This window comes from Macaca thibetana, chromosome 13 (assembly GCF_024542745.1).
Source record: "Macaca thibetana thibetana isolate TM-01 chromosome 13, ASM2454274v1, whole genome shotgun sequence".
In the NCBI taxonomy this organism is placed as follows: domain Eukaryota; kingdom Metazoa; phylum Chordata; class Mammalia; order Primates; family Cercopithecidae; genus Macaca; species Macaca thibetana.
In genome coordinates this window covers 100074755-100090833 of record NC_065590.1, presented here as the reverse complement: position 1 = coordinate 100090833, position 16079 = coordinate 100074755, and the positions used below count along the sequence as shown (strand labels likewise).

General features: G+C 47.8%; 1 protein-coding gene and 1 long non-coding RNA gene across 11 annotated transcripts in view; both read left to right on the top strand.

Annotated features, from left to right (window-relative positions):
- The window catches only part of RNF144A (ring finger protein 144A), a 126500-nt gene extending 110930 nt beyond the window's left edge, over positions 1 to 15570 (top strand). For all 5 annotated transcript variants that reach the window (XM_050754704.1, XM_050754708.1, XM_050754705.1 and 2 more), the window contains one exon: positions 10972 to 15570. In XM_050754704.1, the coding sequence (XP_050610661.1) occupies positions 10972 to 11103 (132 nt within the window). In that variant the 3' untranslated portion in view covers positions 11104 to 15570. The remainder of the gene's footprint in view (positions 1 to 10971) is intronic.
- Positions 6 to 8991, top strand: LOC126934176 (uncharacterized). Of its 6 annotated transcripts, none has more exons than XR_007718858.1 (5): positions 6 to 1242; positions 1339 to 1460; positions 1509 to 1626; positions 1771 to 1789; positions 1886 to 8991. It is a non-coding gene; the product is annotated as an uncharacterized LOC126934176 (long non-coding RNA). The 6 variants fall into 6 exon arrangements; XR_007718859.1 differs by having other exon boundaries at positions 6 to 1290; XR_007718855.1 differs by having other exon boundaries at positions 6 to 1460.
- Positions 15571 to 16079: the final 509 nt, after the last annotated feature.

Sequence of the window (16079 nt, the reverse complement as noted above, 5' to 3'; positions counted from 1 at the left end):
GAGGTGATTCACCTAGAACTTTGATCTCAGACAGAGAGAGACTGTGTGTGTGTGTGTGTGTGTGTGTGTGTGTGTGTGTATCTTTAGTGTTTCCAGACTTGCCTATAGGACAAAGGTCTCCTGGATAGAAAGAGCTAGTAGATGTGCTTCCTGCTGGGTTTTTGCTGGTATAGGGTTATCCTGATGGAAGCCCTGGCCCAAAGTTAGTGTCAACGTGCATCACATTCGTTGTCTGATGGGCCTTCAGCATCAGACTTCAGATCGCTTGCATGGGACTTATGGCCTTGGTCATGATCTACTGACCATGTTTAGGTAATCCTTGCCTAGCACTTAACAAAGAGCTTTCTCTTGAGGCCCTGAGATAAGCAAGGGAGTAACAGGAATGGATAGCAAGGAAGGAGTGGAAAAATTCCTAGGTCAGTGGTCCCCAACCTTTTTGGCACCAGGGACTCACTTTGTGGAAGGCAGTTTTTCCACAGACTGGGCAGGGGGACGGATTTGGGATGATTCACCACGTTGCATTTATTGTGCACTTTATGTATGTCATGATTACATTGTAATATATGATGAAACAATTCTACAACTCACCATCATGTGGAATCAGTGGGAGCCCTGAGCTTGCTTTCCTGTAACTAGATGGTCCCATCTGGGGGTGATGGGAGACAGGGACAGATCATCAGGCATTAGATTCTCATATAAGAAACGTGCAACCTAGATCCCTAGCATCAGCAGTTCACAACAGGGTTTGTGCTCCTATGAGAAGCTAATGCTGCCGCTGATCTGACAGGAGGTGGGGCTCAGGCGGTGACGTGAGCGATGGGGAGCAGCTGTAAATACAGATGAAGCTTTGCTCATTTGCTCCGCCCACCCCCCACTGCTCACTCCTGCTGTGCACCCTGGTTCCTAACAGGCCACAGACCACTGCCAGTCAGTCCATGGCCCACGGGTTGGGGACCCTGGCCCTAGGTGGTAATGCCTGTGCAGCCTTTGGAGTTGATAAAGGACCCTCGTGTTGCTTAATATTAACGTGTGCTTTCAACACATATTTATCACCTACCATGCACTGGGTACTGCTCTAGGAGCTGGAGATACAGTGGTGCGTGAGATAGTACGTCCTTCTACGGAGCCTACGTTCTGTTTAGGGACAGAGATGATAAACCAGCAAGCACACGGAACCTAATAAATCAGCTAGAGGTGATGTGATGGGGAGGTGGTCAGAGATGATGACTAAATCAGCTAGAGGTGATGCGATGGGGAGGAGGTCAGAGATGATGACTAAATCAGCTAGAGGTGATGTGATGGGGAGGAGGTCAGAGATGATGAGTAAATCAGTGAGAGGTGATGTGATGGGGAGGTGGTCAGAGATGATGACTAAATCAGCTAGAGGTGATGCGATGGGGAGGTGGTCAGAGATGATGAGTAAATCAGTTAGAGGTGATGTGATGGGGAGGTGGTCAGAGGTGATGAGTAAATCAGCTAGAGGTGATGCGATGGGGAGGTGGTCAGAGATGATGACTGAATCACTTAGAGGTGATGTGATGGGGAGGAGGTCAGAGATGATGACTAAATCAGCTAGAGGTGATGTGATGGGGAGGAGGTCAGAGATGATGAGTAAATCAGTTAGAGGTGATGTGATGGGGAGGAGGTCAGAGATGATGACTAAATCAGCTAGAGGTGATGCGATGGGGAGGTGGTCAGAGGTGATGAGTAAATCAGTGAGAGGTGATGCGATGGGGAGGTGGTCAGAGATGATGAGTAAATCAGTGAGAGGTGATGCGATGGGGAGGTGGTCAGAGATGATGACTCAATCAGTGAGAGGTGATGTGATGGGGAGGTGGTCAGAGATGATGAGTAAATCAGTGAGAGGTGATGTGATGGGGAGGAGGTCAGAGGTGATGACAGGGACAGACCCTTTTAGGGCTTGGCAGGCCGCAGAGCAACCCTGAATCTTGTGCTGGGTTTGTGGGAAGCTGCTGAGGGATTAGCAGCAGGAGGCATGTTGGCTGCTGCTCCCTGCCTGCTTCTCGAGGCGTGAAGGGCTCAAGTCTGTGACTCATTCACGACATTTCTCAGGAGAGCCTCTGAGGCAGGTGTGTCAGCCTCATCTAAAAGATGGAGAAGCTCAGTCTCGAGGCAGTCGCCAGGATGAGGGAAAGGTCCACCTACAACGGCACTTCCTGCACAGCCTCAAATGCCAACCATGTGGCAAAGCGTGTGGGCGTCCGCCGCGGGGGATAAGACACGCCTCCCATCAAAGAGCAGATGCTGAGCATGCTTGGCCTCGCAGGCCGTAGGTCTCTGCTGCAACTGTCAGCTCCACCTGGCAGCACAGAAGCAGCCGACGGGACGTCAGTGAGTTACCTTGGCTGTGTTCCAGTGAAACTGTTTACACAGGCAGGTGGAAGTGACTGTGGCGATGGTTGCGTAACTCTGTGAACACACTGGAAACCATTGAATGTGTACTTTAAATATCTGAATTGCGTGGTACGGGAATTATGTCCCAGTAAAGCTGTATGGATAAACAAAACAGAAACAGATGACGAAGCCGGATTTGACCCAAGGGCCATGGCGTGCTGCCCTCTGGTCTAGAAGGTTGGTTTGAGCTCCTCTGACTGTTTTCTCTGCCCTTGGCCTTGCATGGCTTGAATCCACACCCCTTCCAGATCTGCTCTGGCTGCTGTGACAAAGCACTACAGACTGGGTGGCTCAGCACAGCAGAAACACATTGGCTCAGTCCTGGAGGTCCGAATTCTGAAATCAAGGTGTCAGCAGGGCGCTGCCTGGTCTGAAACCTGCAGGAGAGCCCCTCCTGGCCGCCTCCAGCTTCTGTGGTTTGCCAGCCATCTATGGCATTCCTGGACAGATCAATGCATCGCTGCAATCCTCCGTCTTCCTCCGGCTGCCTCTTCCCTGTGCGTCTTCACCCCGTCTTCCGTCAGTGTCCAAATCCCCCCCTTTGTATCAGGACATCAGCGGTATGGGATTGAGGCCCATGCTAATCACCTCGTGGTAACTTGATTGCATCTGCAGATACTCTGTTTCCAAAGAAGGTCACATTCTGAGATACTAGGGGCTAGAACTTCAACATACTGTTTTGGGAGGACACGATTCAACCCATGACGACACCTATGCCCACCTCCCCACACAGCACAGAAACTGCCACGAGGCTGCGTTCCTCCCCTGCACTTGGTTTGCCCTGGGCTGTAGGTAGGGGTTGCCTGGGTGCTGACTCAGGGTGGCCGGCATTTGCCCAGCCACCGTGTGAGTGGATGCTGTTGTGTGTACGTTGGCAGAAACTGAGTCACAGCTTGGTGAGAACTTAGAAACCATTTCCCAACTCTGGCAGTTTCCCTGTAGAGAAGGTGAGTTCCGGGTGAGAGCGAGTGCTTTCCACAGGGACCCTGGCTGGCTGTTGCTGGGTGCTACGCCTTTCACATACTCAGGCTGACCATCCTCATATGTAGTTTGCTCTGGAATCTGCGGTGTGAACAGGGCTCAGCGAAGGCAGCCCACGTGCGGCCCAGGTGGCGTCAGCTGGGGCAGCTCTGAAGCCGGGCAGGAGCCCCTGCAGGCCCGCACCCCATGCTTCTGGTGCTTGATCTGGCTGCTGGCTGGGGCCTCAGCTGGGGCTGGCAGTCGGATATCCTCACGCCATCGTGCCCAGGAGCTGCCAAAGGCCCAGTGCTCTGAGTACCTGGGACAGCCTGAGCACGGGTCTTGGCGGCCACATCTTCCCTGCTCCTCCAGGCTCACTCTGAACTTCTTTGACCTGCAGCGCCCGTGCTCTCCCTGCCTCTCTGCTTTGCCCCGGCTGTTGCTGCCACCTTGGTCTTCCTCACTGTCTTCCTCTGCTTCTCCTGTTCCTGCCCAGCTCTGCACATCCACACTCCAGCCCTCTCTGTGACCCAGTCCAGGTGTGACCTCCGCGAAGTCACTTGTGCCTGGTTGCCATGCAGGAAGCCCTCCCCCCACATGGCCCACCCTACTGCGGTCACAGCCTAGTGCTCATCTGTGTCTGATCTCTTAGGATACAAAAAAGTGCTCTTGAGAGCAGAGACCTGTTTTGCTCGTCTTTGTAACCTCTTTGGCACCAGTCCTGTGCCTGGGACACAATGATCTTTGGAAGTAGCGCACGGGCAAAATCGTGAATGACCCATTTGGCCGTGGGTGTTGACTCGCAGTCCTCTCCACAGGGCCAGTGGTCGTCATGCCTTCAGCGGCTTTCTACACATGGAGAACTTCACTGGGGCTGGGCAGGGAGCTAAGGGTTGCTGTGTCCCTGTCCCAGGACCATGACAGCTGCTTTAGTTTCTGATTCTGCTCCTGGTGAGGAGAAGGTGGAAGTGGATGACTTGGAGCTTGTTCGTCCCCATGCAAAGACAGGAAGGATTTTTTTGTTTCTCTTAGGGAGGGACAGGAGTAATACCCCCTCTCTAATGACACCTAACAGTTCTTCCTTTCTTTGAAGGCAGAGGTTGCAGTGATCCAAGATCGTGCCACTGCACTCCAGCCTGGGCAACAGAGCAAGACTCTGTCTCGAAAAAAAAAAAAAAAAAAAAAAAAAAAGTTCCAGTTTGCAAAAGTGCAGTGGGACCTGGAGCGATAGTGTGTGGGGAAGCAGAGCAGGCAGGAGTGCCAAGGTGCAGCAAGCGACAGCATGCAGCGTTTGAGTGGACGCCCACCCTCCTTAGGAGCCCTGGCTTTGCTCGGACTCTTCTCTGTCTGCCTTTTGGAAACAAGTCCATGTAAAGAGCTCGCTTCTGCCACCTCCTGCCTGTTTTCGGGCTTCCGGCATCTCCCTTGCCCTGTCCTTCCTCCGGGCTGCTACGGCACTGAGCACGCTGCCAAGTGCAGTGCTGGGAAGGAAACCGGGCAGCACGAGGTGCCTTTGTGGCACGTGCACCTGCCAACCTGCCAGGCTGTAGGAAACTTGGAAGATCGCAAGGCAGGGTGAGACATGAGAAGCCAAGAATTATTTCTTGTTGGTAATTCAGCAAGCTGGAATATTCGAGAAAAATAGTATGAAATGAGTGGCACCTAAATCAGACCATAAAGGTCCTAAATGCTGGATGCTGCTGAAAGTGCTTTGAAGGAGGAGAGGACAGTGTGAGCAGAGGCACAGAATGGGACACTGCGGGGCCGGCTGGGGAGCCTTCGGGAGTGCAGCTGATGGAAAGTTAGGGGCAGAGTAGTGATTGGACTTGGAGAGGGTGTGGTATCATGCTGTAGACTTAAGTCTGTGTGGCACTAGGGAGCCACAGAAGGTTTTAGAGCAGCAGAATCAAATGCTCAGACAGGGCATAACCTGAAGACTTCTGCTGATCCTCTTGGTCCTCTACATTTGGCCTCCCTTGTCATCTTCATCTCTACAAAGCAGAATCTGCCAGCCTCGTGGCCTCGGAGGAGCCCTGCCTGCTCAGGCTGGCCTGCTGTTCTGCCTTCTCCAGTCCTGTGTCTCTCTCTCCCTGTTCTGTTCCTTCTCCCTGTCAATCTATATCCCTCCCGTCCGTTTTTAAGGCTCTGCTCCAGCTCCTGCTTCTCTCCTTACCTGTCTCTAACCAGCCCAGGCCACAGCACGTGCTGAGCAGCGTCTTTGGAATCTTACTTGATTGTAGCCCCCAGGGAGACATGTACCAGGCATGGTGCCTTGTAAACCCTATAGATCCCTGCGCACACCTGCGTCGACATAACTTACCCACTCTGTGCTCCTGCATTTTCTGTTCTGCTCTGTTTGCTAAAGTCGTCGTCTTGACCCACCAAATTGCTTTACCATCCTACAAATGGGTCAGCCGGGCCACCCTCTGTCACTGACCCTGCCGTGGTTTGGAACTTCTTGCCTGAGTTGGGTTTTGTAGGTTTCCTGGGGAAACATTTCTCTGTCCCACAGGGGCTTGCTCAACTCTCACCTCAAGAGCACTCAGAACATGCCCTGAGTTCAGTGTCCTGTGATTCCCGCAACGTTCAGGGTCATTTTGAAAGGGTCCTTCTCCTCAGTTCTTCCTGCCTTTAGATGTGAAGCTCAGTAAGATTATTCTAAGAGATTTGGGGGAAATCCAACATGTCTCCTTGAAATTGCAGGCTGCTTTCATTATTTGTATGGGAGCAGAGGTTTTGTATGCCCCCTGTATCTTACCTGGTGCTCTTGTCAAATGGACCTTTGGAACAAGTGCTGTAAAGGAAGAATTGTCTTTGTTGCACCAAGTTATTGTACAGTTTGTTTCATCCCAAGTGATACATTTTTTATTCAGTATAGCAGAGTCTTCTGTTGAAGCAAACGAACATGAGAACCAGCAGAGTGGCCGCGATGGCTGCAGGGTGGGCAGATACCTCATGTGGTACTGACTGTGCAGTTGCTGGAGTGAGCGTGGGTGCTGTGAGCCACACCTGTGCCCTGTCCATCTGCCCTCTTGTACATTCGCTGTACACACGACTGCATGAAGTGCTTGCCGGCCTTTTTCCAGCGCTATCCCAGAAATCAGCCATCATGTGGAGGAGCGTTTCATTTTCACTGGAGTAACCTTACTTCCTTAGGACATCAGCATCTGACAAGGGAGAATCTTACCCCAAACCAGCTCTTCCTTCTCTTCTGAGAAGTGAAAGGAAACTTGCTTTACCCCAGTCCACCTCCGATAAAGAGCTCATTTTTAGCCATAGGATGGCATTTACTAAAGCCAGCTAATAACTGGTCTGTGTTCACACACATCCGTGGAGGGGCGCAAAGTGATAGTTTCAGAGGCTGAGCTGAAGGGCCAGGCGTTCCTTCCAGAAATGCTTGTGTTCTGGAAGCCATATGCAGTGACTGTTCTAAGGATATTTCCCGCTGAGATCAGTGAAATATGCACGATATATCTCTTGTACTTAATACCAGGATGCTCAGCTCTGTCTGTTTTAAACAAATATTGGACCTCTGGAATAGCTTTTTGGGTATAGATTTTGCATCTGTGAAGTGAGAAAATCAGTCTGGATTATAATCCAGGGATCAAATATGATACCGTGATTCTGAACTTGTCTGTGCCACCTTCAGGTACCTAGTTTCAGTACATTAATAGTGTTCCATTCACCTTACCAGATCTCAGATTTTGGCTTAGTTTTTCCAAGCCCTTGAATGTGGTTTGTAGAAGAATTCTCTGGGGAAACCATTCAGAACATGGTCAGTTTATTTTCAACTGGCTCATCCCATGAATCTGGGTCGGACATTTATTATGAGAGTGCCGGGCTGTGCATGGGAACTTACGATGGTTTGTAGAAAGGGTGTTCTGGCTTTAGGTAGCATACAGCTAAGAAACTTCATGGAAAGGGGTACCTGTTCCTTTAAATCTTAGGGTTTGCCAGTACGAACGAAGCTGTACTGTACCGATTCTCTCTGGAGCCTGAAACTGTTTCCCCATCCGTCTGCCTTCTCTGAGCAAGTATCTGACACACATCCACAGCACACACACACACACAGTGATTCTTCCTGTTTTGTGATGTTTGCTTCCTGTCTCATTTTTTTCACTGCTGGCTGCATAACTCTGGCAATACCTGCATATGCCTGTCAGCCATTGGCAATACGCTGGGTGACCAACTTCTCAAACAGCAGGCAGATTTCGACACGAGGTGGACCGAGTGAAAAGCGAAGATGGTGTGTGATTGGCCAAGAATGTGATCATTTGGTCCAGGATTTTGGCATGATTTTGACTGCAAAGAATGTGTGGCTCCTTCGAGACTGACAGTTGTGTGCCAGGTAGTCGAGGTTGCCCAAAATTGCCCTTCAAATAAGGTAGAGCTTACTGCATGTTGTATGCATTCTGCATATCAGCATGCACATGATTTCAGTAAAGCACGACCTGAATTCACACAGGGTAATTCCACCGTCGATATGTTGTTCAGACAAATGAACGTAGCCAACTGGGCGGCAAGCATGGATTCCCAGCATTAGCACAGTCTAATGGATAAATGCAATGTGACATAATTTATTAAATGCAGTCTAGTTTATAAATGCGTTCACGTACCTGTGTGTGTTGGTTTTCAGGAGAAATCTCAGCCGAGGTGTACTTTCTTCCACACATCTGGGATGCTTTAGTAGAGTCTCATATTTTAGGGGTGATAATGGCCCATTAAGGTCTTTTGCTCCCATTGTTTATTTTATAGATGAGAAAACAGACCCAGGGAGAAGTGAATGAAGGCTGAGTTGGAATGAGAACCATGTGCTGGTGCTTGCATTTACTGGTCACACTGAACACTAGGTGGCGGTCTAGCCCTGTCTTCGGTCTCAGTTCTGCAGGCTGCGTGCCTGGGCTGGAATTCTGCGAATGGCAAGGCTGGCTGGAAAGCAGGCTCTGTCCCTCTTTGACCAGCCGTGCCGCCTGACTCAGATGATGGCATGTCTGCATTTGAGGTTATTTCTTTTGGCCTTTACTCATAACTAGGGATAAACATGTTTTCAAACAAAAATCAAAATATATAACAGTCAATATTGGGCTTTAAACTCTAGGAAGGACGGGGGCCAGGTCATTCTCTGACGCACTACGCCTGTGTCTTTTCTGTTTTCTCATCGGAAATGAACTATTCCAGTCTTTCTTCTGTAGTAACAACCTGCTTGTCTCCGTTATCTCAGCCACCTGCCACTGGAAACCCTCTGTTCCCCTAGAAAATGGTGTCTGTCAGTCACATGGCAGGGGTGTGGGGGGCTGCACCCCTGGAACCTGTTGGCAGTTTCTGTAGAATGTCTTGTTATCAGTTGATTAGATCTTGGTCTTTTTCTGCCAGACAGGGTGTTCCTCGAGGGCCAAGATGTATGCGCTTCTGTATTTGCAGCATCAAGTGCATTGTCTGGAGCAGCGTGGCTGCTGAGAGGAAACTTGTTAGTTAATTGGATATATAGATGTATGGATGTTTTGGTGTTTAGATGGAAAAGGGTGGAGAGAGCGAGAAGGAAGGGAAAAGAAGAGGTGGAAAAGAAGAATGAGGGAAAAATGAAGGGAAGAATATTATAGTGGGTTGATGGATATATAGTGGGCAGATGAGTGGTTGGGTGGGTAGATGGAGGGTGTATGAATAGAAGGGTGAAGACTGGTGAATTGGTGGGCAGATGGATGATGGTTAGATGGATAGATGGGTGGATGGATAGGTGGATAGGTGGATAGGTGGATGAACAAATAGATGGGTGGGTGAGTGGGTGGATGGATGAATGGGTGGATGGATGGATGGATGAATGATGGATGGATGGATAGATGGATGGGAGTGGATGGATAGATGGATAATGGTTAGATGGATAGATGGGTGGATAGATGGGTGGATGGATGGGTGGATGGGTAGATAGGTGGATGAATAAATAGATGGGTGTGTGAGTAGGTGGATGGGTGAATGGATGGATGGATGGAAGATGGATGGAAGGATAGATGGATGGGAATGGATGGATAGATGGATAATGGTTAGATGGATAGATGGGTGGATGATGGGTAGGTATTGATTGGTGGGTGGATGGTTGGATGGATGAATAGTTGGATGGGTGGATGAGTAGATAGATGGATGGGTAGGTGGATGGATGGATAGAGAGATGGATGATGGTTAATTGATGAATAGGTAGATGATGGCTAGATGGGTAGATGGATGGATGGATAGATGGATGGGAGTGGATGGATAGATGGAAAATGGTTAGATGGATAGATGGGTGGATGATGTCTCGGTATTGATGGGTGGGTGGATGGTTGGATGGATGAGTAGATGGATGGGTGGATGAGTAGATGGATGGGTAGGTGGATGAATAGATAGAGAGATGGATGATGGTTAATGGATGAATGGGTAGATGATGGCTAGATGGGTAGATGGATGGATGGATAGATGGATGGATGGATGGATGGATGGATGGATGGATGGATGGATGGGAGTGGATGGATAGATGGAAAATGGTTAGATGTATAGATGGGTGGATGATGGGTAGGTATTGATGGGTAGGTGGATGGTTGGATGGATGAATAGTTGGATGGGTGGATGAGTAGATAGATGGATGGGTAGGTGGATGGATGGATAGAGAGATGGATGATGGTTAATTGATGAATGGGTAGATGATGGCTAGATGGTTAGATGGATGGATGGATAGATGGATGGATGGGTAGATGGATGGATGGATAGATGGATGGGAGTGGATGGATAGATGGAAAATGGTTAGATGGATAGATGGGTGGATGATGTCTCGGTATTGATGGGTGGGTAGATGGTTGGATGGATGAGTAGATGGATGGGTGGATGAGTAGATGGATGGGTAGGTGGATGAATAGATAGAGAGATGGATGATGGTTAATGGATGAATGGGTAGATGATGGCTAGATGGGTAGATGGATGGATGGATAGATGGATGGATGGATGGATGGATGGATGGATGGGAGTGGATGGATAGATGGAAAATGGTTAGATGTATAGATGGGTGGATGATGGGTAGGTATTGATGGGTAGGTGGATGGTTGGATGGATGAATAGTTGGATGGGTGGATGAGTAGATAGATGGATGGGTAGGTGGATGGATGGATAGAGAGATGGATGATGGTTAATTGATGAATGGGTAGATGATGGCTAGATGGTTAGATGGATGGATGGATAGATGGATGGATGGGTAGATGGATGGATGGATAGATGGATGGGAGTGGATGGATAGATGGAAAATGGTTAGATGGATAGATGGGTGGATGATGTCTCGGTATTGATGGGTGGGTAGATGGTTGGATGGATGAGTAGATGGATGGGTGGATGAGTAGATGGATGGGTAGGTGGATGAATAGATAGAGAGATGGATGATGGTTAATGAATGAATGGGTAGATGATGGCTAGATGGGTAGATGGATGGATGGATAGATGGATGGGTGGGTGGATGGATGGATGGATGGATGGATGGATCGATGGATGGATAGGTAGGTGGTTGTGTGGTTTACACGTTAGCTCTGGAACCTACAGGCCAGCCCTCCTTACCTCTACCCCTTTGTTTCCTTCTTCCAGGTCGTGGGCATTTTTGCTGGATTTGGGCTCCTGCTCTTGGTGGCCTCGCCTTTCCTGCTCCTGGCCACTCCCTTTGTACTTTGCTGCAAGTGCAAGTGCAGTAAAGGTGATGACGACCCGTTACCCACCTAGAGGAAGCACGATGCTGGAACAAATCCCTGCCTCCGGGAAGCGTGGCTCTCCCCCAACCCTCCCCACCGCCCCCCTCTCACTAAACATCTTTCTTGCCTTATGTGCCCCATTGAGCTTCACAGTGTCAGGCTGGACGCCGTGATTTCAGGGACCTATGTCACAACGTTCGCTGAGGCCCCAGGTGTGGTCACCTCGGTGTGGGGAGGGGGAGGCAGGTGTGGGTAGGGCACATCCCCACAGATCAATCTCTGCAGATGACAGGGAGGCGCACCAGGCAGCTTTCTCTCTGTGGTAGACTAGGCATGTCTGGGGATGGCCTAAGAGACTTTCTCCTCCTTGGCTTCTAGATGGCTCCATGTTGCTGGAGAAGTCTTTTAAGGATTGTGACTCTCTTCAGACAGAATCTGATTATTCCAGCTTGAGAAAAGCACTCTGTTTATGACAACTGTTTTTATTACTAATGGCATTTAGTAAAATCCTTTTTAGAAGGTATTTTTTTTCCAACTGAGTAGTGAAAATCAACAAGGTGCATATAAACCATCCTATGCCTTTCTTGAAATGTGCATTTTAAGAAGTTATAGTTAAAACGACTTTTCAGGAGATTTAGAAAGCCTTATGCACTCTTTGTGTTTTTCTTGAAACTTGCTGTAATAACTTTTTGAACGCTGTAAGCTATGTACTGTTATCAATGTGGTTCCTATATTGTTGCATTTCCTTGATAATATTGACATGTTTAGAGGAACATCTCATCTCCATTAGATTTGCCTTTTGTTGTTTTCTCTCTTTGGTGATTCAGCTCAGCTCAAGGGTCTCATCCCTTCTCTCCCAAGTAGCAGAAAACGCCTTTTATTGTATTCAGTCCAGCCGCTTTGCTCGGAAATGGCTCTCCTCCAAATTGTTGCTGTCTGGCCTGTGGCCTGAGTCTTCAGGTAGACAGTGAGAAGAAAGCAGCCTTATCGATCCGCAGAGGTAGGGCCTCTTGGCAGAGGCTGGAGAACTCTGGGGGCCAAGGAAGAGCCTGCCAGATCTTCACGTTTTTAAAATGCTTTAGTCATTTTGAGAAATCATATATCTTACACGGTTCCAAGTCCTGTTGCTAACCGTTTTGCTCTTGTTGGGGAAAAGAACCTCCCATTTCACTTAGTTTTACTGTGGGGATTTTACCACTTGATCTTTCACAGGGCTGTCCGTGACCGTTTCCATGGCAGCAGGATGCAGGGATTAATAAGGAGAAGTTATACATTACTCCACCATTACTCCAAGTTATACGTTTCACACACATGACTCCACCGGCTGACTTTGAAAAGTGGAGAAAGCGTATTCTTTAAAGAGAATTTACTTCTAAAAGCCACAGGTGCTTTTACAAAGCAAACTGCATTGAACTGAAAACTTCTAAAAATAACAGGCAAATATTATAGATATATTACAGTGGGATTTAAAAAATCTTGTTAAACATTCTATAAAGAAGTCAAACAAAAACAAAATCCTTTTATCTCAGTTATTTGCTCATCACAAGCACATTTTAAAAATGCTGCTTTGTGTGTGTTTGACTTCTGCATTTGAGTATCAGTCTCAGGTCCTAGTTTACCTTCCCTGGTTGGAGATTTATTTCTTATTTCCTAACAATGAATTCGCTAGAAGAAACAGCATCACATCACTCTTCACCTCTCATGTTGATTTTCCTTATGAAACTGAAGCCATTTAGAAAATCCCTCTGTGTCAAAATTACCTTCAAAACGCTCTCCTTGTAATTGCGATTTATAAGTTTAGTAACTCAATAAGAACATGCCTGTGACTCCCTTTCTGGATGAAACCTGGGCTGTGGCTCTCTGTAGTTTGTGGTGCTGTGATGGTGTCTACTGGTAGAATAGCTTTTCTGGAGGTGGGTGGCAACTCCATGCAGGAGTCATTGGCTGGGCTTGAGCCCTCAGCCTGTGATATGTGGATGCAGCTGTCCAGCCACTGCCCTTTAAACTGCCCAGCACACATGGGAGGCCTGTGGCCCAGTGTCCACCATATGCTTGTCCTTCCTGCCTGAAATTGCTGCTGCCCATCGCATGAGCCCACACAGTAGCACCCCCATCCTTGGGATGAGAGTCAGAGCCTTTGGAAAGTCTGCATCCCCAGGGCTAGAGCGCAGATGACCTTATTTCTAGAGGGACAGGCTGTTCTCTTGGAGGAGTCTCTGGCCCAGTCATGCACATCTGTAGCCCAGCCATCCTCGTGCCTTCACCTCTGATGTGTTTCACGAGCACGTAGTTCAACCCAGATGGGACCACAGAGATTCTGGGGCCGGCCAGGGGCGGCCACATTAGCACCTACTGGCTCTGACTTTTTGTATGAAGCAGGCCTCAGTTTGCTCATTTTGATCTAGTGACAAAATTAAAATTGTCCATTTCCTATATAGATACCAGCAAGACCACTCTGGGATACATGAACTCGCATTTCCTTCTGTTTTAGTAAGGAATGCCAGACTCATCTTTGCTGGGAATACAGTATTAACCCTGCTCGATGTAAAATGTAAATAGCACACGGGCCTCTGGGTTTGCACTTTGGTCTTGCCATCACCCCCCAGTAACACCCGGGGAGTTCTGCGTTGAGTGGATGGACTTATTTCTATGAAGCAGCATAATTTGTCTCAATTGAAAAATGGCATTCACTCTTACAGACGGTGGTCACTGCAAAGCCCCGGAAGCACATGGCATGTGTTCACTAAGAGGCCTTGAATCCTGGGGAGTAAGGGGCGAAGGCCCTTAGACAACCACGGCTGCTGTACTGCCGCCCAGGTGGGGTGGCCAGAGAGGACTGGCCATAGCCCAGTGAACCTGTGGCTTATCTGAGGCCCTTGAGTAACTGACCACATTTGGAGCTTTTGCTGGACATGCCTGATCTCTTGGTCTGACTCTGCTGTGTAGTCCACAGCCCAGCCAGATGAGTTTGCACCCTCACAGGAGGCCAGCACCTTGCAAAGATGCAGTCACCATAGATATCCACATAGCAGAGACTGATTAGGATCTGAGATGAAGCACTGGATTGCAGGAATAACTGTCCAAATTAGTTCTTCCTCCTCAACTCACAGGAGTAGCTGTGGACAGAGGAACCAACATCTGCCACCTCTGGCCTTTTCTTTCTTTTCTTTCCTTTCTTTCCTTTTCTTTTTTTTTTTTAGATGGAGTTTTGCTCTTATCCCCCAGGCTGGAGTACAATGGCACTATCTCGGCTCACTGCAACCTCCACCTCCCAGGTTCAAGCGATTCTGCCTCAGCCTCCTGAGTAGATGGGATTACAGGTGCCTGCCACCTCACCCAGCTAATTTTTGTATTTTCAGTAAAGACGTCGTTTCACCATATTGGCCAGGCTAGTCTCAAACTCCTGACCTCAAGTGATCCGCCCACCTCGGCCTCCCAAAGTGCTGAGATTACAGACCTGAGCCACCGCACCTGGCCTGTTTTCTTAAAGGGGAACAAATGATCTTGACGACATATTATTCCATAACACCAGTTTAGAACGCATGCCAGTTCCTGATTAGAACACAGGGCCCATGGAAGGGACTATCAGAGGTGCAAAAATTACTTCAAGATGAGTTTGTTGTTTTCATTTAATATTGCAGAAGTTAGAAGTCATTTTACAAATTTAGAAGAGAAAATTTTTTCTTGGTAGTGTTTAAAAATTAGGGGATTGAAAGGATCCAGGATGGGCTTTGTGTGTGTGTCTCCGATTCTCATTTATTAGTGAGCACACCTGTGTATATATATAATTCACAAGGAGATCATCAAGGGAAAACATTTTGCATGTGTAAAGCTTCATGAAGTTCTCTTTAAAAAATACCAAAGCTTGTTTATTTCTGATAATTAACCTAAGCCCTTATGAAAATAAACAAAATGAAGGGATTATGACCGGCATTACCAAAAACACCAAAAGGAACAAAGGGGCCTGCATTAAAATCTGTTTGCTAATGCTTCACAACTAGGAGAGCATGCCGTCTTGATGTTTAAAAAACCCAGGGTCTTCACCCTTCCTTTGATTTGTGCAATTCTGTCTTCCACAATTCCGGAGCCTTCAGTGAGGGGTAGCTACATGCCCCATGCCTGCCCTTTCTTTCCTTCCTTGCTCACTTTACTATGGGTGTATTTTAATCTTGTGTAAAAATATGCATGAATGAGTCATGCACATGTATACGTTATGTATTTGACAAGTGGTGGTAAAACAAAATCAAAACAGATTTGGTTTGTGTTTTTGAAATGTCAGTTCATTTTGTGCCACTAACACTGTGATGTATAAAAGAGCTGTTTGAATGCCTTTTAATGTTGTGTTTTGTACTCTGGAATTATATGGAAAAAGTTTGATTTGTAATTTCAATACATATTTTAAATGTATTGTGTCTTACGTAGTTTGTCCCCCCATCCCCCTTTAGCAGGGATTCCTTTTTAAAGCTATTTTGGCTGGAATACAGGTGATTTTTGTAAACCCCGCGTGGCTCCGTCTTTTGTAGATACTTATTTGACTACTGGCCTGAAGATGGAAAAATATTCTATCTTCAATCTTCAATATTTAACCTATTGAAGATTGAAAATATTCAATATGGGAACTGGGGGTGGAGGGAGAAAGGGTGAGGCAGGGGAGGGATCTTCTATCACTGGGAAAACAGCTCTTGTATTCTGAGATTTTCTGTTTTAGGAATGTTCTCAACTCTTGGATGCCAAAATCACTTGGTTTATTGGGTGAATCAACCCGTCCAGCCATTCTTGGCTCCCTCTTGTGGTGCTAAACGGGTACTGCAGCATCAGGAGCATCTCATCCCCACTTAGGGCGCTCTGCCTCCGTCCACAGAGACAAGTGCCATACAGACCTGTCACTTTCTATGGGATGCATCATGAAAATCAGGAGGCATCCTTTTCCTGCTCGGGGGAAAAAGTAGAATAAATATGGATCCTTCTCATTTCGTTGGAGAAATAATAATAAGCTGAAGATGTGGT